General features: G+C 40.7%; 4 protein-coding genes across 4 annotated transcripts; 1 reads left to right on the top strand and 3 right to left on the bottom strand.

The window, feature by feature from the left end:
• Window positions 1–1,451: 1,451 nt before the first annotated feature.
• On the bottom strand, window positions 1,452–2,408 carry LOC133993591 (odorant receptor 131-2-like). Its single transcript, XM_062432581.1, has one exon. The coding sequence runs from the start codon at window positions 2,406–2,408 to the stop codon at window positions 1,452–1,454; it is 957 nt and encodes a 318-aa protein (XP_062288565.1).
• Window positions 2,409–6,184: 3,776 nt separating this feature from the next.
• On the bottom strand, window positions 6,185–7,147 carry LOC133993592 (odorant receptor 131-2-like). Its single transcript, XM_062432582.1, has one exon. The coding sequence runs from the start codon at window positions 7,145–7,147 to the stop codon at window positions 6,185–6,187; it is 963 nt and encodes a 320-aa protein (XP_062288566.1).
• A 3,719-nt stretch (window positions 7,148–10,866) lies between these two features.
• Window positions 10,867–11,847, bottom strand: LOC133993593 (odorant receptor 131-2-like). The gene has a single exon (XM_062432583.1). The coding sequence runs from the start codon at window positions 11,845–11,847 to the stop codon at window positions 10,867–10,869; it is 981 nt and encodes a 326-aa protein (XP_062288567.1).
• Window positions 11,848–19,110: 7,263 nt separating this feature from the next.
• On the top strand, window positions 19,111–19,998 carry LOC133993594 (odorant receptor 131-2-like). The gene has a single exon (XM_062432584.1). The coding sequence runs from the start codon at window positions 19,111–19,113 to the stop codon at window positions 19,996–19,998; it is 888 nt and encodes a 295-aa protein (XP_062288568.1).
• Window positions 19,999–25,714: the final 5,716 nt, after the last annotated feature.

Consider the following 25,714-nt stretch of genomic DNA (forward strand, 5'->3'; position numbering starts at 1 on the left):
TGTTTATTTTGTACATCAATAATATATGCAAGGTTTCCAAAATACAAAAAAATAATTTATTTGCGGATGACACAAGTTTAATCTGCTGTGGGGATAACTTGGAATAACTCTTGGATACAGGAGGAAATGATAGAAGAAGCTTAAGAGTTGGTTTGATCTAAATAAACTGACACTAAATTTAAGCAAAACAAAATCTATAATATTTGGGAATAGGTCAACTAGCACATGCAAGAAACTTGTGATGAACGATATAGAAATCGAAAGAGTGTCTGAAATCAAATCTCTTTGAGTAATTATAGACAATAAATTATGTTGGAAGCTACACATAAATCATTTTAGAGCAATATATAAATATAAATATATATAAATATATAAAGTCAAAGATCTTCTAAATTAACCATTACTATACACCTTTTACTGTATTTTTGTACTCCCAAACATGAGCTACTGTGTGGAAGTATGGAGGAACACATACATAACAAACACAGATCCAATATTCATCATCAAGAAAAAAGAGCCATGAGAAATGTAAATAAAACCTCTTACAGAGAACCAACAAACCCACTCTTCATCAAATTAAATTAAAAGTACTAAAGTTTAAGCATCTCGTTAACTTCAAAAATATTCATCCAAATGAGAGAAGGTAAACATGATCTACAGGGAATATCTATGTTCAATAAACAATTAGTGAGGACAAAAGCAGAACTTCACTGTATCACAACACAAGGAGTTAATCTGTGTAACAACTGTACTGAAGAACTGAAAACATGTAGAACATTAAATGAGTTTAAACAAATTTATAAAAATAAAATTTTAGACAGATACAGAAATGATGAACAAAGACGTCAACTGGAATAATTTAAAAACATTGTTTATTCATTCTCATGTGTTGTTTTGAATGTTTTTGGCTTTGATTTGATAAGAATATAAAAAAGTGTCAGGACCGCAAAAGTTCCTTACTTCATATTACACCACAGGGAGGCAATTAGTGAATTTGGCCCAGCAGCAAAAATATTTGTCCCTCCGATGAAAATTGATATTTTACATCAAAACATTTTTCACAATTCTACAAATTACAAAATAAACACAAAGCTCCTGTAAATTCCAATTAATATCATATATCATTGTTACATCTAATCCCCCACAGCCACAGACCCCTCCAAGCTGCATTATAGTTACTTATTTTTTATTTCATTTATTTTTTTCTCTTTCTTTTTTCCTCTAGTTAATACTGTCTCCCCTTTATGGTCTTATCTCCTCTCTACATCTATCACACAGTAAAGCCACCCACACGAACACACACACACAACTAAACACATGTGTATTACAATAAGAAAATCTAAACTAAACATCTCAAAATATGTTTTAATGTATTTCTTGCTGACCTATGAAAGCCAGTCTGATTACAGTATGAGTTAAACAAACATGTAGAAAGGTTCATTTCATGAATCTTAGGATGAGTCAGTCTTGGCTGGAACGACTGAGACTTTCAGTCGACAGCACAGATAGTAAAGAAGAACAGGTCTGATGGTCTGATCTCTCAGCCCATAGATGAGAGCACTCAAACATCTGGGAAGAATGATAATAAACACATAGAAAACATTCTGAATGCGTATAAGCATTATCCTCGTCACAATTTTTGAAACAGCTATAAGCAATGGATTGTGCATAGTTGACAGGAGACTGAGGCCCAGCTGCACCAGATGCAGCAGCAGTGTGTTACGAGCTTTATGGGCTGAAGCTTTGTCTGTGGAGGCCGACCTAGCTGCTATCATCACACCAATATAAGAGGAAATGACTGCCACACCAGCTGATATAAACAGATAATAACTGTAGGCCTTGTCATAATGATCAGATATTGGTGTAATAAACATGGCAAATGTGCCACAAAAACGTGTCATCTGCAGGCTCTCCAGGTCTTCAAATGGAAAATCTAACAGCAAAACAACACGAATGAGAACATTTAGTGAACAAAAGGCCCAAACCACAGTGATGGCCACCCCTGTGTTTCTGATGGTGATGATGGTAGCGTGCCTCAGTGGGTAGCACACAGCTACATATCTCTCCAGAGACATCACTACCAGTGTGAGAGGAGAGATTTCATTTGTAAGACTGGCGATCATAACCAGAACACCACACACAGGATATGTCAACATTATTCTACAAATAGACAGTATGTACAGTAACTGGCTCAGTGTCATCTGAACAGTGTCTGCAAAAAGGAGGTTATACAGAAGAATGTAACGAGAAGTCTCACGAAACACCAGTTTGCTCCTCAAAGTGAACAGCATAGTCACATTAATGCAGAATAATATACAACATGGTACTGTAGTCAGAGTGGTAAGCATCACTCTTTCCACTAATCCCAGTCCAACAGTGATGTTGGTCCGAGATTGAGCATCAGACATCTCAGAGAAGTATGTAATACATAATAATTATAATAATAATAATTAATTAATAATAATTCAAATCAAATGTGTTTAAGTCACAAATAAATGTTGAGTCACATCAAAAAGCACAAATCATCAAAATACATTTTCCCTGCACAGATATTTACCAAGCTGGAGTCAGTGCTTCTTTCTGTGCAGGCAGAGCTGGTCTGCAGGGTTCACCTGCCTTCACATACTATATATCAGCTTAGTCCTACAACATCATGTGACACTGTGACACGTGAGCATGTTGAACAGCTTCGTAATAACAGGTGTAATGTATTTTCTATTATATTTTTACCACAGTACATTGGACCATTTTATAAAGTATATTGTAGGCTATATTAAATTGTTAATCTAGACACATAAGGCATATAATGCTGTGGAATGCACATTGTGTACATAAACCTCAGCAGAATAGCTGAACAGGTCCATTAACGATGGTAAAGATATATTTCCATGTTGCTGAAACAGCCAGGGAGGATGCCCTGATCACAGCCAGATAACGACTTTCAGTTTGGAATTATTTTTGAACAATGGTCTAACAATGGATGTTTAAACAATAGCCAAAAAACATCTCAGTGTGTGCTGGGGTATAATAGAACTGCAGACACTGCAAAATCTGTAGCAGGTTTCTTCCATTCCTAAGATGACTATACGGTCCATACTAAAACTCAAAACATGCTGCTGCTTACTTGAAACCAGTGATATGGAGGAATACAAGGTGGGAGTCCTCAGAGTCATGTGGTCAGACACCTTCATGTATGTGACACGAATTTCAAACTGTCACAAACCACAAAAGCAGATCCCCCTCCATACGTTTGTTCTTAAAGCATTTGACTGCTTACTCACTGCTGCCACACTTCCTTCAGCTGTACCTCTAGGTGGAGTCAGGTAACCTCTCAACTTACTGGGCAGAGTTTTATTCTTACGAATGTAGTCACACCGTACAAACTGCATTTATACCAGGCAGGAAGTTCCGGTCCTCTGAAATGAAGCCAACGAGGAAGTAACTTAAAACTGCATTCTATCAAACGGCCACCAGGGGGCGACCGTTTTGGTGTCAAAAGGACTTCCGTCTCTATACAAGTCAATGGAGAATTCACCAACTTCTCACTTGATTTCTAACCTCAGTAAACGTTTTCAAAATGTGTTTATGGTCTCAATCGCTAGTTTAAAGCCTTCTTCAATGCAGTATGATGTTCATTTGGGACATTTTGGCCTCCCTGATTTTATATGTGACGATAAAGCAGGGTATGCATTAGGGCGTGGCTACGTCGTGATTGACAGGTTGATTGGTTCACAGGTTCAGGAGGGCGCCTCATGCTCCTCCTGATGCCCATATAAGTAGAATCCCTGTTTTTATTTTTCCCAGCATGCACCTGAAATTTTCAAGATGGCGCTGCTCAGATCCGATACTATTGGCTTCGGAGCAGCAGTCCACAAACCAATGGGTGACGTCACGGATGTTACGTCCATTTCTTATATACAGTCTATGATTTATACCTGACTGATATAATGACATCATTAAGTAAGCCAGACCATCTCCAGAAGTGGTCTGGCTGATCTTATCACATTATGATCACAATGCATTCTGTCTGAATGTCTGCATTAACATTACCCAGATAGGATATCCACACACAGGTGATACAGCATGATAAAGGCAGGTGTGAATGTCAATGCAAAAAATTGTTGGCACTTGATCTTATTTTATTTGCAACAAAGGCTGACTGTGTGTCGACTCATTATGTTATAAACACTGTAAACAGTTTCAGAATTTTTGCACCAATAATGGAGAACATATAAATAAAATGTGTCTGTTGTGTCATGTGTACTATCGTTATCCTTATGTATGTGGACAGTTGTGTTGGAACAAAAGGTAAAATTGATAATAGAACCAGAGTTCAAATGTAAATGAGCAAATATGGAAAAGTAAAAACGTGGCCCAGCCAGTGAAAAGCTTTGAAAAATCAAGTATTTCTCAAAATATAGTTTGTAAGTCAGCTATTCTGAGTAAGATTTACTGTTGAAAACAGATATTTGCTGTTAAACCTGATGAGTATTTCTTATTAAACTCGATTCTTATTGGTATGTAGACTTTACTGAGAATATTCACTGCTAAATTTACTCAGGATTTCTGACCCCCAAATGTGTTCTCCTAATGCATTCTGCATTCATTTACACCTGCATTAAAATGTTTTTCTCTTATCCAGATATGATACCCACACACAGATGACAAAGACATTTTCTGGTAATGTCACTTTGATTAATGTCAAGTTGTCATAATAAGGACAACCCAAACAATGTCAACTTGTCATTACAAAAACCGAATGACACTTAACGACAACAGTCATAAACGTTTATGACATTGACATAATGTTTATGACGCGTTCATGACTGCGTCATGTAACAGTTATGACGATACCTTCAAGTAAAGTGTTATCAGAAACTCTGGGTAAGAAGTTAAGTTGGTGAAATGCATTAATGGTACATGAATGTGAACAGATAGAGAGAGGGAGGAGGAGAGAGGACCTCAGTGCATCATGGCCTACATAGGACTCGGGCCTAACTATAAGCTTTATTTAAAAGGAAAGATGGTTCCACAGGAGAGGAGCCTGATAACTGAAGGCTCTGCCTCCCATTCTACTTTTAGAGATACTAGGAACCACAATGTAAATACTAGGTATCACTTCAGTTTTAAAACTACATATGGTTCCTTCTGCCCCACAGAGGAAACACTCCAGGTACCAAAAGACAAAAGACAGTTTATGAAACCAGAATTTGACAGCATAGCCTGCGCCACGCTGCCTGGCCAGGGTCCAGGATGGGGTCCCAGGTACCTTATTTTGGATGAGGTCATTCAGTCCATCCATGAAATCTCCTGTTACCTGAATGCTTCTGTACATTACTGCTGTTCTACACAAAGAGGACATTTTGTAGTGGTGTGTGATTAAATGTCATACTCCTTATGTCAAATTAACTTAACTAAAAGCCTGTAGCGTCTAATTAACCCTGTGGGTGTTTTAACAGCAGCTGCAGCATTTAGTGCTCTACATGCACCTGACAGACACATACACACATGTACAAATATGCCTTCCTGTACAGTTTTATTCATTCATTTGTTTGGCATCTACATTAAATAGGAATAAAAGTACAATTTAAAAATATTAACCGTCACTTAGAGTTTTGTGGCCACAATGGACCAAATATTCATACTGTTTATAACATACATTCTTCCCCAAGCACATTCCCCTGGCAGTTATACAACAGAAAATAATATGTACCACATTAATCTCTTCACATTAATAAAGACTGAAAATCACTAATAATGCAATCTGTAGTTATTTTGCTTATGAAGAATATTCATATCATTGTATTTCGTTATAGACAATCCGAGCTTGAATTAAATCAAAATGAATAAATCTACTACATCTGCTCACTCCACATATCTGAGAAGATCTGAAGAGATTTCCCCATAATAATACATTTGACGTTGCCCTTTCTGCCCTTTCAACATTTTAATGAAAGTATCTTCAACAATTACAATCCTTTTCAAACACCCTTTGTTTGTTCACACTATGTTAATATTTTTGACATTCTTCTTTACTGTAGATAAAAAAATACTGATAAAACTACATATGAAAATTGTTATTCTTATTATTTTCAATTTGCCTCGTGCTAAATCAAAGATATGCTTATTTTAAATGTGTTAAATATTTACGAGGACATACAAAGCTTGACCCAGTCCATTAAACCTAAGGGGAGACCTCAGACTTGGCTGAGAGTTTCAGCCGACAGCACAGATGGTACACAAGGATGGGTCTGATGGTTTTGTCTCTGATACCATAAATGAGAGAACTCAGACATCTGGGGAAAATGAAGATGCACACATAAAAAACATTCTGGACACGCACAAATACTAATCTTGCAACAGATTTCGAAAGAGCTATGAGCATTGGGGTGTAAATGGTTGAGGAGAGACTGAGGCATAGCTGCACCAGATGCAGCAGCAGTGTGTTACGAGCTTTATGGGCTGAAGCTTTGTCTGTGGAGGCCGACCTGGCCGCTATCATCACTCCAACATAGGAAGAAGTGATTGCAACAGCAGCTGAAACAAACAGAAAACATGTGTAGGCGTTGTCATAGTTAACAGACATCGGACCAATAGACATGGCTATGTTTGAGCAAAAGTCTTTCATCTGCAGGCTCTCCAGGTCTTCAAATGGAAATTCTAACAGCAAAAAAACTCGAGTGAGAACATTTAGTGAACTGAAGGCCCAAACTGCAATGATAGACACAGCTGTGTTTCTGGTGGTGATGATGGTAGCGTGCCTCAGTGGGTAGCACACAGCTACATATCTCTCCAGAGACATCAACACAAGTGTGAGAGGAGAGATTTCATTTGCGAGAACAGCAAACAAAGTCAGAACACCACATACAGGATATGTCAGTTTCATTCTACAGAAAGCAATTATGTACAATAACTGGCTCACAACCAGCTGTGCAGTGTCTGCAAAAAGGAGGTTATACAGAAGAATGTAACGGGAGGTCTCACAAAACACTGATTTACTCCTCAGGGTAAAAAGCATGGTCACATTAATGAAGAGGAACACACAGCATGGCACTGTAGTCAGAGCGGAAAATAACCCCCTTTCCAGCAATCCCTGAAACTGCTGTTCAGCGCTGACATTGGTCAGAGATTGATTTGAAAACGTCATTTCAGAGAGACATTTAAGACATTAATCCACTGATCTCATTTGAAAACTAACACACAACAATTTTCTTCAAATTTGTATTCCCACAACAGTGAAGAGCCAGCGTGAGAAGAGGCACCTGTTCAGTAAACATGCAAACATTTCAAATCATGCACATACATGTTTCCCCTGCAAACAGTTTGAGCAAGTACGAGTCTCAGCTTGTTCCCATGTAAGCAGAGCTGCTCTGCAGGGTTTGACTACCCTCATATGCTGTATATGAGCTCTGCCCTTACACCCAATTCACGAAACACCATCACATGACACCATCACATGACATCATCACATGACATCATCACATTCCCAGTATCCTGGTCCATCTGGTGATGTTTTCCATAGTGGAAATGCAAAGAAATGATTAGCATCTATCAAACTTGGTGGATTTATTTTTATTTGTTGCTTTGCTTGTATTAATCATGGCTGTCCAAGCATATTATTCTATAGAAAGATTTCTCCTGCCAATGAACATCCAGTCTGTCCTGAAGTTGCAAAATAAGCACACAAACTGATGTCCAAATTGGATGTATTCTGAACAGTGTTGGACAAGTTACTTAAAAAATTATAATTAATTATTGATAACACTAATTATGAAAGTGTTTACATTACTCAACTCATTCCTCAGCAGTTGCAGTAACATGTTATATTACTTATCACTTTGCTCCTGTTACTCAGCTCCATCGAAGTTGCTTTTAAACAGCTCAAAATCTTCTACAACCGCATTCTGCATCTTATTTAACACATGCAGTGAAAGAAAATTAGATATTTGTGGTTTAACGAGCAGGCAAAGAGACAGTTTGGGAGGATTTACTGACCATATAACAGCTAGCATTACCATAGTTGCAGTAGCCATGTTGTCATCAATACATTTTTATGAAAAGGTCAGCTATGTTTGGTACGGCCATGTGTAATGTAGTCTTTACCGCCAACTTCTGACAAAACTATGCTTTGCGTACCCCAGTTTATTCGCTCCGAACCAGTTGATGGAAATCCTCTTTGTTATCATATTCTCTTTGTTTGTGACATTTCAAAAGTTTGCTTAAAATTTGCTTGACATTAGATGGGAACACAGCTAATGACAGCACTCCAGAAATCCTGACATCAGCTGTACAATTTATAGACCCTCCAATTCTGAACTAAATTAACATTGGCTGACGTCCATTAATCAACCCTGTCAGTCCTCTATGAATCTCAGTAAGACAGCGAACACAATCAGTCAGCCAGTTTTGGGTTGATATTTGAGAATCTCTGAATCATAATCAGTAGAAGGCAGAAGTTGCTCAAATGTTCTAAGTACTGCTGATCAAACAAGCCAGAACAAATGAATGTATCTTCTTTGTAGTGATGTAGGGGAGAAACCTTTGTAGTGAAAGCAGATGTGATGTTTTCGGTTGGAAGGCCATCTGGAGGGGGCTCTGTGATGGACAGGCATGAGGGGTTCGCTGGAAGAAAAACAACTACCACTACTACAAATGACTACCAAATCACATTTCCTTTACTGGATGGAGAAATTCATCTGAGCTTTGGAGGAAATCATCAGCAACAGACATCCTGTCATGGTAAACCACTGTGGGAGGACTCAATCAATCAATCAATCTTTATTTGTATAGCGCCAAATCAAAACAAAGTTATCTCAAGGCACTGTACACATAGAGCAGGTCTAAACTGAACTCTTCAGGTTTTAATTTTAATTTTTTTTTAAATAAGAGACCCAACATTCCCACATGAGCAGCACTTGGTGACAGTGGAGAGAAAAAACTTCCTTTTAACAGGAAGAAACCTCAGAACCAGACTCACAGTGGGAGAACATCTGCCTCGACCGGTTGGGGTAGAGAGGAGAGAGATTTTATTTAAATGTTCCTTGCAGCACTTTGAACACACCCTGAACCAGTAGCTTTTGGCTGATCGGTTCCACATGTGAAGTATCACTATTGTTCTAAAGAGGTTTCATGTGCAGCCTCTTGAGGGGTTTGTTCAACCTTTTGGCACCATTGACTTTCTGCATGAAGTAAGCTCTGCAGTATCATGTTGAAACCACAGCAACCAAGAATATAGTTTGGACCGGCTCCAAGTCAAGACATGTTTTTTTCTTGCAAAGTGTGTACTTTTGGTCCAATGTAGTTTTTCATGGCTATGACTGAACCTCTTAATTTCTATAAGGGAAATGTCCCAATATGCACTGATATTGTAGACAATGATGTGCCTCCACTTTGGTGACTATCACTGGAGTTGATTAAAAACCTGACCATAATGCCTGATCCAGTGGAAAGCGCTACAGGTGTTAAGTCTCCATGAGATCTGTATTTACTGCAAGCATTCATCATATCCATCCAACCTTAACACTACAGTGAAAACATTTTTGATCTTTTCTCTTTTCCCCACGTGTGCAGTTTGTGTATTTAGCATTGTTATTAGTCCCTGTTGTTCTGGTAGGCATATGGGAGTAAGGATCGCTGCCCTATACTGGATTATTTGTCATTTTTACGCTACTCCACCCAAATTTAGAACAATCTTGATTTGCAAAGATTTCCCTGAGGGTAATAAGGGAGATCTATAAATTATTTAATCTTCCTCAGGGTTTTTTCAAACACAGTTAAGAGAAAACATAATCAGAGAAAACAGAGAAAACATGATCACACATTAATTAGGCCCATAGTTTGAATTCAAATGCAATGTGCATGAATAAACACTGAAAAACATGTCTTCATACTTTCTAAAGGTCCCCTCCAGACATGTTTTAAAATATATTATAACATTGTAATACTATACTATCCTAATACTATACTAATACTAATAATCTGTGCCTAATATGCTCTTTCCACAAATGAAGTTCCTCATTAAAAAACCTTAAAACATCATCTCTTCCCTCTCCCACATCAGCTTTATTTCCAAGTACATTTACACATACAAGGAATCTGCCTTGGTGCTGTAGTGCATAACTGTCAAAAAATAGAGAGTAAAGAGAAAAATACCACTACTATGAAAGATAAGTGAATTAAGTAACACAACATCGAACAGAAGAGAAAACAAGTATAGACTTTGTCATAATGATCAGACAATGCACCAACAAACATGTCAGAACAAAAGGTCTATCAGTTTTTAGACCTTGCAGGTCCTTAAATGGAAAATTTTGTAGTAAAAGTTCACAGTATAAAAACAGTATAAACGGTACATGGAGTGTGCAAGAGGGTTAGGCTTAGGGTTAGGCTTAGGGTAAAATTACAAATAATTTCTTAAATTTAACAAGCCATAAAACAATCTAACAGGGAGGCTGACCAGGAACAAGGTTTGACCACCGAGCCAGCAAAGATCCCTAACAGAGAGGAATACTTTCTAAATTTACGTATCTTCACAAAACATTTTCTTCAGGGCTATTTATCTGGAATGCATTGTTTTGCACAAATGTTCATAGTATTGTGTCTAAAACTTTATATCAATCCATCAGGAATGTGAAGAGGAGACACTGTCAGACACTGATGTGTGATCATTAAATGTGGCAACAATCTGCTATGTTTTCAGTCTGTGCAATGGTTTCATCCCCTCTTCTGGTGGATTTTATGGAAATAAGAGTCTTGTGTCATGTTTGACTACATAAATATACTTTAAATATATATATTTTCAATTATGAATCATGTAAACTGAAAACCTTTATTTCAAGCATTTCCATATCATCTGATGTAGTACATCTATTGATAGTGAATGCTGACCTCAGCTTTGGATGGAATTACTGAAAGTTTCACTCGACAGCACAGATGGTACATGAGGATGGGTCTGATGGTCTTATCTCTGAGCCCATAGATGAGAGAACTCAGACATCTGGGGAAGAGGATAATACATACATAAACAACCATGCGGATACGCACAATGACTATCCTGCTTCCAATTTCTGAAATAGCTAAAAGCAATGGATTGTGCATAGTTGACAGGAGACTGAGGCCCAGCTGCACCAGATGCAGCAGCAGTGTGTTGCGAGCTTTACGGGCTGAAGCTTTGTCTGTGGAGGCCGACCTTGCTGCTATCATCACACCAATGTAAGAAGAAATGACTGCCACACCAGCTGATATAAACACAAAACAAGTGTAGGCCTTGTCATAATGATCAGACAACGCACCAACAAACATGGCTATGTCAGAGCAAAAGTCTTTCATCTGCAGGCTCTCCAGGTCTTCAAATGGAAAATCTAACAGCAAAACAACTCGAATGAGGACATTTACTGAACAAAAGGCCCAAACCACAGTGATGGCCACCCCTGTGTTTCTGATGGTGATGATGGTAGCGTGCCTCAGTGGGTAGCACACAGCTACATACCTCTCCAGAGACATCACTACCAGTGTGAGAGGAGAGATTTCATTTGTGAGATGAGCAAGCGTGATGAGAAAACCACATACAGGATATGTCAGCCTTATTCTACAAGCAGCAATTATGTACAGTAACTGACTCTGTGCCAGGAGTACAGTGTCTGCAAAAAGGAGGTTATACAGGAGAATATAACGGGAGGTCTCACGAAACACCAGTTTACTCCTCAAAGTGAATAACATAGTCCCGTTAATGAAGAGAAACACACAACATGGCAGGGTTGTCAGAATGGAAAACATCACTATTCCCAGTAGCCCCTGATACTGCAGACCAGCAGTGATGTTGGTCTGAGATTGATTTGCAAACAACATCTTAGAGAAACAGTTAAAATATGAACAATGCCTTGTTGAGTAATTGGCGCACAAAAGCAGAACAACTCTTTTTCAGTTTGTATTCCTAAAACAGTCAACAGTCCTCTTTAGAGCAAAACAAAGCTCCAAATCACACACAAGTATTTTGTTCAGTGCAGAAAGTTTGCAGGTTAGAGGCCATGCTTGTTCCCATATGGGCACAGCCTTTCTGCAAGGTTTGCCTACCCTCACATACCGTTTATGAACTCTGTCCTCACGCCCATTTCACATGACACTATCACGTTCTCAGTATCCTGTCCTCACACCAACGTCACGTGACATCATCAGGTGACAGACATCCTGATTCTCATCTACAGCCCTTTTATGTGTAAAAGATGCACCTTTGTGTTGTTTTTCTTTAAAAATTGCAAATAAAGTACAACCTTTTTTCAACTTTCTTTACAGACACTTCGTCTAGTCTGCCCTGGGTGATCTCTAGACCAGATGGGATGTACAGTAAATCTCCCTGCCATCTCCTCTCAGTTGGACATGCCAGGAATATCTCCACATCTACTCAGAACTCCCTCCAGATGTCAGAGCTGTCAGAGAATTTGAGGTGCATGTCGGGAAAAATAAAAACATGGATTCTACTTATATGGGCATCAGGAGGAGCATGAGGCGCCCTCCTGAACCTGTGAATCAATCAACCTGTCAATCACGACGTAGCCACGCCCTAATGCATACCCTGCTTTATCGTCACATATAAAATCAGGGAGGCCAAAATGTCCCAAATGAACATCATACTGCATTGAAGAAGGCTTTAAACTAGCGATTGAGACCATAAACACATTTTGAAAACGTTTACTGAGGTTAGAAATCAAGTGAGAAGTTGGTGAATTCTCCATTGACTTGTATAGAGACGGAAGTCCTTTTGACACCAAAACGGTCGCCCCCTGGTGGCCTTTTGATAGAATGCAGTTTTAAGTTACTTCCGCGTTGGCCTCATTTCAGAGGACCGGAGCTCCCCGCCTGGTTGTGACTGAGGAGAACAAACACAACAGAACTACCAGATCATTCACTGCACTTGTTTATCTTGTTGAGCCCTCTTCTTCTGCAGTCGTATAATTAGAACCTGACTGGAGAATTAGCGCCACCTGCTACTTATTTTGATTAAACATCTCCTAATATTCACATAAATTTGCATTTTCCTTTGCCTTGTCTGAAAATTTGGTTAACATGTGCGATAACTATGGATGGAAACCGAGCTAAACAATCTTTACTGTCTTTGTTTAAGGGGGAAACTTGGTTTGCAGTCAGATGACATCAGCTATGAGAACCAGAAACAATAGTCAAACCCACAATACAGTAAAACACAAACACAATTTAGACCTTCCTTACGGAGAAGAATCTCTTCACGAACCAGCCTACCTGGATTAAACTACACTCAAACTCTAACACATTTGTAGAATCCTTACAACTGGTAGGCTACCTTAAAACGATCAGATGGAATTACCTCCAGAATAACCTCAGTTATCCTAAAAATATGCATATTATAGATGTCAGAGAGCTGAAAATGCCACAATCCATTATTGGACACTTTGACACTCTAACTGTTTAATCTATTTTTGTTGGACCACACCACGATGCAAACATGTAGAAAAGATTAAATGAAACTGCGATAGAACACAGTCATCACGGAGCCACAAACTTTAAGAGAGTTCATATATCTTTAAAAAATACAGTCACAGTTAAGCTATCATATAAACAAAATCAATATATGATTCCAGTTTGATTTCAATTACTGTCCCAAAGTATTTGTAAATATCTATACCAGGCTGAGATCTGTATGACAGTTTGACTAAGGGGGATTTCCTTACCTCACAATCATGTCCTTTTTTTTTTTTTAACTTTATTTATATTTTATATTGCTGTGTAACATATAACTAACTATGCACTATGCTGGGCAAAGGAACCGTCTCAGGCAGTGAAGATGAGATATTCCCCTCTGTTGCAGGCCAACTTTAAATTCATAACAATCTTTACCAAGCACAGTTTTACCTTACAAGTTTTAAGTTGAAGCTGAAGTTAAGTTTTCTCTATTTACTTTGTTTCAACTTGTTCAACTTTGCCATAATTTGTCACCACAGAGGAATACATCATACCCTCTGCATGAAGGCTCTCCTGATTAATCCCACAGGAATCATTAACCATAACGATATGTACTGAAAACATCAGTTAGCAAGGCTTTGAATATTTAATGTGTCTAAATGAGTTGTCAGGGGACCAGGTCAGAGGAGAGGGATTTCTCTCTGTGACACAACACAAAAACAACATTTACACTTTTAGAAATCATTAACAGTCAATTACGGAAACATGACGTCAATCATGAAGAACAGTGATACCAAAGTTTTATATTTAAAGATATAATTTAAAGTAGTTAAGAAGTGTAACAGCTCTGTGGTAGAAAGTGTTTTTTAGTCTTGTGGTGTGGGCGCTCAGTGTTTTTTGGCGCCCTCCTGAGGGCAGGGGGGCAAAGAAGCAGTGTCCAGGGTGTGTGCTGTCTCTGGTAATGCTTTTAGCCTTCCGGATTACAGATGTGTTTTTGGACCTCACTCAGCCTCACTCCCAAAGATCCAAACAGAACCGGGAAAAAACAGTACGCTGCTTCACACACCATCTCTGGCCAACTAACTGCTGATGAGTAATATAAAACACATCACTTACTGTGTATCTCCCTTATTTTTATCCTCCCAAGAAATACCACAGAATCAATAGTTTTAACTCAAAATAACACATGTTTATCTTTATTTATTTTCCATTATACTTTTTTACATACTTTTTTACTCCTGTCTCTGAAAAACAAAACTTTATGCTGCAAATCAAAGCATTTCCATCTCAGGTGAACAAGTCTTTCTGCCACCTCGACAGAACCAGACCTACTTGCCTCCATTGCCATCTTTCCATATGATATTGTGCCACCTCTAAAATCAAGTTTGGAGTCAGTCTGGACACAATTTAAACTCAAGAACAGGTCTCGAACTCTTGTGTCTACTGAGCATCCCCGAATGAAACCTGCTTCAGAGTGACAGTGTGACCTTAGAACACCAAGAGAAAGTCTAGCACAAGGCCTCTATATATTTGCACTTTTAATCCTCTACCACTTTTGCATTAGTAATAGTCATAATTGAAATAGCTCAAATTAATCTCTTAAATTCACTTTTATGACTCATTGTAGAAAGGTGCAAGATGTACAAAGCTTTAGCTCTCAGGCAAAATTGATCCCACTAAATCCCCTATAACTGTTAGCCCTCAAGACAATTCTGTTCAATTTTGGAGAAGGAAGTAGTGAGGTTTTTGTCTACTTAATTAACCAATCTGGACAAATGCATAATACAGTCTGGGAAATTCTCTCCATTGACAAAAGTTTTTATCTGTGCACTGTGAAGGAATTAAACGTTATGCTCTGGTTAATTTCATGAAACATGAAACTTCAAGGTAACATTAAGTAGAATTGAGATCAATCAGCAACTACCACAGGTAGAAGTTAATGCCAATGCATAAGTTCCATAAAATGCAATGCCACTGACAGCCAGTAGTTGCTCCAGTGCATTCCCATTCAAAGCCTCAACTTCTCTTTAGAACTACTAAGTCAATTGTTTTTTCAACAAGTCATTATGGTTTCAATCTCTAAATTCGGTGTGCTGGTGGTCCTTTAGGAAATTATTGCGCCATCAATAAAATGTAAAGACTAGTAGATGTGTTCTCACACTGAGTTGGACTACTGTTGCAATATTTCACTAAGTTACTTGATTATGATACCTGCCCTGTTAGCACGATTTTGCTAAAGTAGCCAATGTTAGCCCAGGTAAGCTAGCATTAGCTTGGGTCCGAGGTAGTTGGGCATGTTTCCAGAGCATGAAAGACAACATCATCCCTCTCTATTTGGAAGGTCCTGGCTCCAAATGGAAAAAATGGCACCAACCATGAGCTGCAACTCTGGGCTTCAAACCAGCTCCAATGAAACCAACGCGTGATGTCACACCTCGCTTCCTCCAAATATATGTACAGTCTATAGTCTAGACCTACTCTGTAGTTAGGCCATAACTAATCTAACATAACAAGGTTACGAAGTACCCCATTTACTCCAAATAATATTTATACTTAACATTAATGTGTAAAGTGCACCTAACTATGCTCTACTATATGTTGGCAAACAGGGATATTGAACACTATGAGGCAGTGCCTACAGAGAGATTGCTGTTTTCTGTAGTCACACTTTAGCCTAAAATGTGAAATGGTACCATTGTTTGTTTAATTTATGTCTATATTTATTTTCTACTTAATGCAACTTATACTTATTTACATGTTCCGTCATTTAAGATTCAAGTTAAAAGTTTTCTTAATTAATTTTGTACTTTCATTCACTCTAAAGATTTCATCATTCACTATGGGCTCACACACCACCCCCCCTCCATTAAGACTGCTGATAAACATCCATAAGATACATTAATTATGTCAATATTTACTGAAAACATTCATCAGTGAATGTCTGAATATTTAATGCGTCTAAATGAGTTATCAGGGGACCAGGTTAGATGTGGGGATTTCTCTCTGTGATACCTCAGAGTATTTCAGCAAACTAAAAACATCATTGTCATAATAACAATAACAAACCTCATTACTTGGTTAGAAGAAGTCCAACTTTTCTGATTACTGTTTTCCATTTAGTTGTAGGCATTAGATATTCAAGCAGAACCATATAAAACCTAAAATAAAATATAGTAGACACCCAACAATACTTTTTTCCCAATTGTAGGATATTAGGATATAACACATGGCCAAATCCAAATTTGGAGGAATTGAAAGGACTTAAATGGTATGCTGAGGTATGCTGAGGCATCTGTCAAAATTGCCCTAACAACATAATATTTAACCCACAAAGCATAAAGTTGTCAGAATAACTTCCTGTAGCCCTGAAAAGTGGATTACTGTAAAAAGTATGTAGTTTGCTCTTTGAAGAGAGCAGTTACTATAGTGTATGCTATGGGTGCCAGCAAAATAAAAAAACCTGAGAGGGGAGCTTGCTGGTGCACATCTGGTACCCGGGCCTTGACTCATGGGGCCTGGACTGGACACCGGCCGAGGGCCGACCAACTGCAAGGATAAAGACTTGGAGTCAGTGTATTGCCAAACAGGTAGCAGGCAGGGGCAGAGGCCTTTTAGTGCTAATCCATGGCATCGTAAACCAGTTTTGGGGATGAAAGTTACCTTCTTGGTGGGAAAGTCTGAGCTAGTGCAAGAGGTGGAGCGGTATCAACTAGATGTAGCTGGGCTGGCCTCTTTTCACAGCACCAGCTGGGGTAAGAGGTGCCTCCTTGAGACCTCCTGATGCTGGCAGGAAGACTCTGACTGTTGACCATGCGTATGCACTAAACAGCATTTCAGAGTATTCTGCCTTCTTGGACTCTCTGAGTCAGGCCCTGGAGCATGTGAAGCCTGGCAAGACCATTGTTCTGCTGGTGGACTTCAATGCCCATGCAGGTGACAGAGAAACCTGAAGGGGCGACTGGGAGGAACGGCTTGCATGATCTGAACCCAGGTAGTGCATTTTTACTGAACTTCTTTGCTAGCCATGGATTGAACATAACAAACACCATGTTTAAGCATAAGGCTGTTCATGAGTGTACCTAGTACCAGAACCAAAGATCGTTGATTGACTTTGTAGTTGTGTCATCAGGTCTGCGGTCATATGTCTTGGACACTCAGGTAAAGTGTAGGAGAGCTGTCTACTACTCACCATCTGGTGGTGAGTTGGATCAGGTGGCGGGGGAGGTTCCTGGACAAAACCTGGGAAGCCTAAGTGAATAGTGAGGGTGACTGGTATCAGCCCCTGTCCATGAGGTCTTCAAGTTGCACTTCTGGAGGAATTTTTCCTGCATCCTGAGGAGGTTGGGGAAATGGAATCCCAGTAGGCCATGTTCCGGACTTCAGTTGTGGAGGTGGCTGCAACAAACCTAAAGCCCTGGTCAGCGCCACTCCATCCCATCACAAGCCCTGGTCAGGGCTCACAGCAGGAGGACAGGTCACCTGCACCTCCTCACTGTGACATCCAGTTGGAGAATAAATATGACATCTTCAACCTGCACAATTTCCCTCCTTTGTCTGCAGAGTCCTGGTCTTCTCCTCCATCTCCCCTGACGTCCAGTGGGTCCTACAACTGATCCAACTTCATCACAGCAACTCATAATATGAGTCAGTAGTGTGTTTGGCCCCCACGTGCCTGTATGGACTCCCAACAATGTCTGGGCATGCTCCTGATGGATCAGGGCATCAGTGAGCTGCTGTGGCAGTACTCGGCGGCTTCAGATGCATTGATACACAATATTCCGTAGGTGCACAGTTGGACGTAGGTCGGGGGAACATGAGGGCCAGTCAATGGCATCAATGCCTTCATCATACAGGAACTGCCTACACACTCTGGCCACATCAGGCCGGGCATTGCACCAGGAGGAACCCACTGCTCCAGTGTAAGGTCTGACAGTCTCTCTGAGGGTTTCATCCCGGTACCTAACAGCAGTCAGTGTACAGTTGGCTATGACATGGAGGTCTGTGTGACCCTCCAAGGATCTGCTTCCGAGACCATCACTGACCCCCCCACTAAAGCGGTCCTGCTGGATGATGTTCCAGCAGCATAACGTTCACCACTGCATCTACGGACTCTTTCAGGCCTGTCACATGTGCTCAGTGTCAACCTGCTCTCATCTGTGAAGAGAACGGTTCTGGTGTTCTCTGAATGCTGATCAAGCTGCACGGTGCGGGGCTGTGAGACCTAGTTTTTCATGTAAAAATCTAAACTTCAATGTTGAATATGGGTTAGGGTTAGTAGTAGGGAGATGACATCACTCAATTCTAATATCAGGACTACATTTATGTAATGGTGTCCTGTGAAGTGAGTGTGAGGAAACAGTATATATAATGCATGTTGCATGAAAAGACAGCTCCACACCAGCTCTTCCCTGGTGGAGACGAACATGGCATCTGACCTCCTGACTTCACTGCTCAACACTGATGGATAACTTGGGCTTATACACTCAACAGGAGTTTGTGCTGATGGGTCATTTTTAACTGTTTTGTCTTTGCTTTGTCTGTTATACAGTTTATTATTACAACTACAGCAAGCCAAAGGAGCCTTTTTTCTTCACATGTACTGTAATGTTGTCTTTGCTGCAGCCCAAGACCAATATCACTGCTGGTCTGCAATATCTAACATCACAGGATGTAATGATGTTTGGCATGTTGTCCATGGGATCAAGCTGCTCTTTTGTCTACATTAACAGTGTTTTGCTGTTCACCCTGAGGAGTAAGCAGGTGTTTTGTGAGACATCTCGTTACATCCTGCTGTACAACTTGCTATTTGCAGACACCGCTCACATGGCAACATCAGTTCTGCTTTACTTACTGGCATCTTTACGGATAAACCTGACATATTTAGCATGTGGTGTCCTTGTCTTACTCTCAATTTTGACAGCCACAATCTCCCCTCTCACTTTGGCTGTGATGTCACTTGAGAGATATGTGGCTGTATGTTATCCACTGAGGCATGCTACTGTCTTCAACATGAGAAGCACAGGCATAGCCATTGCAGTGGTTTGGTCTTTCAGTTTGATCAACATCGTCATTCGTGGTTTCATGTTGTTATATGTGTTGACAGACTTTTCCCTGATGCAGATGGGTGTCTTTTGCTCTAAAGACTCATTTTTTACTGCACCAATTTTTAAAGATTTTGAAGAAGTGTATGCCAGCACTCTGTTTCTGTCAATAGGTGTGGTAATCATCGGCTCCTACATTGGTGTAGCACTCGTAGCCAGGTCTGTCTCAACAGACAAAGCATCAGCCAGAAAGGCTCTTCAGACTCTCCTGCTTCACATGATTCAGCTAATCCTGATTCTCACCTCCACCTTCATCTCCACCATCTTCATAACCCTTGCTAGAACATTGGGGAGATTGACCCTTATGCGTATTTACAATGCATGTTTTGTGTGCTTGAATATCCTTCCAAGGTGTCTGAGTGCTCTCATTTATGGTCTCAGGGATCAAACTATCAGAGCGGCCCTCATGCAGAATCTATGCTGTCAGTGCAGATGTTCAGTTATATTCAGGAAGAGACATTGAGAACATTTAACAAACCCTAATTTCTGTAAGTGAAGCTATACTGTATGATAAACTTGATGTCTTGTCACTGCATATTAAGTCAGCTTTATCAGTTCAGTTCAGTTCTTTATATATTTTATACTTTTCACAAAAATTGCATTTATATGTATTTATATGGTATATATTAACTATCTTCTTTTCCCCAAAACATTTTGTTGTTACAATCATCAGAGGCACAAAAAACTTACAATGGAACAAAGAGCAGGAATTAATCTTTGCACTACCAATATAAAAGGTATGCATATCACAATAAACAGTAGGAACTGAACTTATTCACAATTAAAATTGCTTTTCTTTATGAAGCGGCTGTGGCTCAGAAGTACAGTGGGTTGTCTACTAATGACCAATGTTGCTCCTGAATGCCAATGCCTTTACCATTTTACTTTTCTGTAATTATGTTCTGGTATTATGTTTGTAATTAACACATTAAAGTTCTCATATAAAATTGACATTTCAACCCTTCAAATGTGTCATATGTTATTTTATTAGTACTGTAGCAAATAGAAATGTATCTCATGTTTGTGCCCTGATATCGACATTTCACAGGTTGCGTAATATATAGTAAAACTTTCAAAGCAGACTATTCAGGATTTATTGGCAGGCTTGGGGAGTAACATAACACATGCAACAGAGTTATGTGATCAGTATATGAAAAAAGGTAAATGCAGCTAGATCCTTGCTGCAACTGGACATTGTTCTTGTCCACCATTTAAAATTTAGATAGAACCATAAAAAACGTTATTCATTCATTAGAAAAAATATTCTCTTCATGATCTGGTAGATCCCTTGTTAACTTTTATAATGGATAAAATTAATAAAATTATTATTTTTTAAAGGCAGGGAGAGTCTGTCAGTCAGCAGAACCACATTTTAAACACATTTATTTTGAAATTGATAAATAACATGAATACATCATCAGCACTGCATCTGCGTGGTTTGGAGAAGAGAATAAGAAATGTGCCAAAGGGCCTCACTGAAGAAACCAAAGGGAGGTCAGAATCCACAACACCAAGCTGATTCTGTAGAGACTCAAAAAGCTGATGGAGTGGGCCTGGATGCATTTCAAGCCAACAAGTTGAGATCAATGGTGCTGAGAAGAGGATAGGTGGATGACAAGTTCCGGTTTAGCGCTGCAGGTGCAACCACCCAAACTAAGAGAAGTCTGTGAAGAGCTTAGGCAAAGTGTTTGACAGCACACTAACCCGGGATTTCCACCGGGTCCGTCAGCGGCACCTTACAGCTGCGCCACAGTTTAGATCCGTCCTCTGCCCAGTGTCAACTCACACCGGGAGCGTTACAGCAGCGGAGCGGTGCCTTGCGAGCCAGCAGTATTCGCGCGAGATCACGCGATAATCGCGAGACCGCGAGATCCCGCGAACTGGGTGTATAAAGTCAACAACAAGAAACAACTGGTTACTTTGCTTCTCGGACCAATTCTCTGAGACCCTGTGATCGATTGACTGCTGACCTGGGGCCACCGGTTATGATGTAATGTGGATGTGAGGTTGTGATCTGCGCATTGTGTTTTATTTTGAAAGGGGACGGAAGTTTTATTATGCCGATTCTGTGTCTGACTTCCTGTCTGGTGCAATCTGCTCTGTTGAGCTTGTTGCGAGTTAGAAACGTGTCCGTGAAAAATAGAAATGCTGCGGATTGATAGCGTTGCGGCGCGGAGAGCCGCTGCTTGGACGTTGCTGGGATGTTGCTGACACGCTCCCTGTGGAAATACTCTCATTGATTATAGTGGTACCTATCAGGTCCGGTGGCCGCGGCGCAGCCGTAACGTTCCGCTGAAGGACCCAGTGGAAATTGGGCTTTAGGGATGTAGCTTCCATGCAGTCAACCTGCACTGAGTTGGATGGCTGGATGAAGTCAGTGGACCGGCCTGGCCTTCTAGGGAAATATAGATCATGACTGTATCAGCATGGCATTCTTTCTAGAACTTTGTTACCACTCCTCGTTTATAAAGTAGTGATCTCAACAGGTGAGACCATAGCGAGGAAGGTTGGCGGACATCTGAGACGATGGCTGGGACTTCCAAAGAGCCAGAGCAGCATTGTACTTCATGGACAGTGCAACAAACTACAACTGCTGCTCAAGTCCTTGGAAGAGGAGTCCAAAGTGACGAGAACCAGAGAGGTTATGCATTACAGAGGCTCCATTCATCCAAACATGACCAAAGCTTGGACTTAAGTGAAGACAAGTAGGAAGTGGAGGGCAGAGGAGGCTGTTCAGCAAGAAGAGTCACGACTGCATCACAGCAGGCTTGTAGGAGTGGTGACGAGAGGCAGGGCTGGATTGAGATCCTTTTCAACTCCCCACACTGACACCACCGAAGGGAAGGAAAGGCGTTGCTTAGTCCAGAAAGAGGTGAGAGCAACAGCTGAGGAGGGGAGATTGTGCAGGACAGTGGGAATGAGGCAACAGGACACAATGGGAGAACACGATTGAGAGGAAGGTGACCTGGGTCGAGCTGTGGGAAGCTGAACAACAGCAGACCACGGTTCTTATCCAGGCGGTGTATGATGTGCTCCCCAGCCTATCAAATCTACACTTGTGGGGCAAAGTGGAGCCATCAGCATGTCACTGTGCTCCAAGCATGAGACACTGGAGCACAATCTCAGCAACTGCTCAAAGGCAATGGGGGAGGGACAATACAGATAGAGGGTTAGCCATCACCACCATCAGAGCTGGGGGACAGCCAAGACCCACTGCAAAACCATGTGCAGCCATTCTGGCCTCTGCGAGGGACTGGCAGCTGTTGGTGGACCTTGACTGGCAATTGAATTTTCCAAACCATATTGTGACCACCACCTTGAGACCAGATATTCTCCCATCCAAGTCCACCAAACAAGTGGTTCTCTTAGAGGTGACAGTACTTTCAGAAGACTGCTTAGAAGAGGCCTTTGTAAGGAAATTCATAAAATACGAGGTACTGGTCAGTGGGTGTCAACAAACCTGATAGATAGCAAGGTGTCTACCAGTAGAGGTCGGATGCAGGGGTTTTGCAGCCCGATTCCTGTCCAGAGGCTTCTGTTTGCTGGGCATCGAAGGAGCAAGGAAGGGAAGAGCCATCCAAAATATGCAACCAAAGTGGCAGAGAAAGCCTCAAGATGGTTGTGGCTCAAAAGAGGAGAACCACGGGGAGCAAATTATTAATCATTGCAGTCCTCACAATAGTAATTGCAACATCGTATTCAATACAGTTAAATAAATAAAAAACAACAATACAAAAAACCTTACGCATTCACCTTTCTAATTAACTAAATAAGGCCTGCACAAAATAGCCATCAACGGCAACTCACAGATTTCATTTATTCAAAGACGGTAATTTACATACCTCGATCTTTTAACCAAGTGTACAAACTCAGACACTGGTCAACTTCACAGGTAACAGGCGGTTGCTGCGTTTACTACTCGGGACCAATCAGTCCACTAAAGCTGCAAAATACAACAGAGTATTTTTGCTAAATGGTGAGCACGAACGATGCAATGTACAAACAAACTAAATACCAGAGCTTACAACGTACTGTGGTAGACCATGAGGAAACGCAGGTTGAATGACTGAGACGCCTAATCAGCAACATAACACAAGTAAAATTAAAGCCGCAAGCGGCGATGGCGGGCCCTCGCTCACCCATGCCACCGCGGGGCCTGAGGCATGGCGGGGCTGTGGCGTGAAGCAGAAAGTGAGAAAAAACCTGGAAGGAGGCCAAAAATGCAATGTTTCGTTCATCCAGTAGGGGGCAGTCACAGGTAGTTACACATATGGTCTGGTGTGGTCTGGTGTGTTCAGGGCGGCCATTCATCACTCATGTGAAGTTTGGAGTGAATCGGACAAAGCAAGAGGGAATTATGAGTATTTGATGGTTCATCCACCAGGGGGCAGTAATGGGATGCGTGCAGGTGTGTTCAGGGTCAGTCCCTCATCACACATGTGAAGTTTCGTGGAAATGGGACGAAGCATGAGGGAGTTATGAGCAGTTGATGGTTCATCCACCAGGGGGCAGTAATGGGATGCATGCAGGTTTTTTCAGGGTCAGTCCCTCATCACACATGTGAAGTTTCGTGGAAATCGGACAATGTTGATGCAAAAAATGGCACTTCCTGTTTCCACTAAGGGGCGACATGAGCGACACCCCTATCAGACGGAAGAGGTCTCCACCCTGGACCTGTGTACCAATTTTCATGATGATACGTGTTCAATAAAGCCATCAAAAAGCCAAACGTATTTTCATGGCGAGGAATTGATGGTAGCCACGCCCCCACAGGGACGCCATTACTCGTAGCTTCACAGTGTTCATAATGTAGCTTCACGAACTGGTTCTGCATGTTTTAGATGTGGAATGAAGTTGATGGGGTCAACTATGTATTTTTCACGAATTTAAGTTCACTTCCTGTTACCACCGGGGGGCGCTATGAGTTACGTGGGAAGTTAATATATCGACGTTCAGGGCGGAGACATCATCATGTCCAGCAAGTTTGAAGGTGATTGGATGAAGTATGTGGCCGTGACAGCCACTCGTATGTACATGGCGAGCACGCCAAAGTTAGTTGAGCCCTGGCAGATACGCCCTTTGACCTACGGATGCGCAGAGCACAACTTAAGCTCAGCTAGGTCTAGAGATGTTGCGTACCTAATTTGAACTTGATCGGGCAAACGCTGTGGGAGGAGTTCATTTTAGGCGGGAAAAATCAAAACCAAAATGGCCGACTCCCTGTTGGGTTGAGGTCATGAGGTCAAGAGGCTTTTTTGCATATGTGGGTATAATACATATGTGTACCGAATTTTGTGAGCATAGGACAAAGTTAGCAAAATTCCCAATGGGCATTTTTGGACTTTGTAGGGGGCGCTATTCCGCCATTCTACGTCGACCATGTGCGACCACCCAAAAATATCGAATTTCGGATGAGGCCGGACGTCCGTGCAAAAGTATTAGCATTTTCGCATTTGAGAAAGGGGCGAAATTGGGGCACGAAATGTCGGAAGAATAATAATAATAATAATAAACATTACAATTTCAATAAAGTTTTTTTCCCCGGGGGTCTTCCATACCACATGATTACTTGATTACTTGATTACTTTGGGGTCACTTGCACTTTGGGGTCACTTGCACGTTGGGGCATGAACGAATTTCAATAGGGCTTTCGCCAGGCGACTTGCAGTCGCCGCTCGGGCCCTAAAAAAACACCTGTGATTGTCATGCAGGTTCCGGGTCCAGTCTCAGCTACCCATGAAGGAAATGCGATGATTGCAGGAACATCAGGATGAGGTGGTTTGGTGGTTGCGTGGCTGGAGGCTACACATCCACTGTACAAAGGTTGATGCCCATAAGTGCTCCAAGCACAGCAAAAAATATAAAATAAATACGCACCTTGCTGCTGCCAGTGTAGGTGTTAAAAAAGAAGAAACTAGTCGAAAATAGTAAGGAATGCTGCTTTGACATGCACCATTCAGTGGCATTGTGTTTTAACCTTTACACAGCAGCTTTATAATAAGTGGGTTCTTTCGAACTAATCTAAATAAACAATTTTTCATTTTTTTCTTATACTTTGTACCAAATGTCCTAAATATTAACCATTAAATACTCAAAGGAATTCCAGGAAATTAGTATAAAATTAGGGGACCTGTAAAATAAAGCATTACCTCCAAATTATATTAACTGTACTGAGTACA

Source organism: Scomber scombrus, chromosome 14 (genome assembly GCF_963691925.1).
Source record: "Scomber scombrus chromosome 14, fScoSco1.1, whole genome shotgun sequence".
Taxonomy (NCBI): domain Eukaryota; kingdom Metazoa; phylum Chordata; class Actinopteri; order Scombriformes; family Scombridae; genus Scomber; species Scomber scombrus.

Coding starts and splice junctions, on each gene's coding strand:
- LOC133993593 (XM_062432583.1), bottom strand. CDS start 11,847: ATGTTGTTTGCAAATCAATCTCAGACCAACATCACTGCTGGTCTGCAG.
- LOC133993592 (XM_062432582.1), bottom strand. CDS start 7,147: ATGACGTTTTCAAATCAATCTCTGACCAATGTCAGCGCTGAACAGCAG.
- LOC133993591 (XM_062432581.1), bottom strand. CDS start 2,408: ATGTCTGATGCTCAATCTCGGACCAACATCACTGTTGGACTGGGATTA.
- LOC133993594 (XM_062432584.1), top strand. CDS start 19,111: ATGTTTGGCATGTTGTCCATGGGATCAAGCTGCTCTTTTGTCTACATT.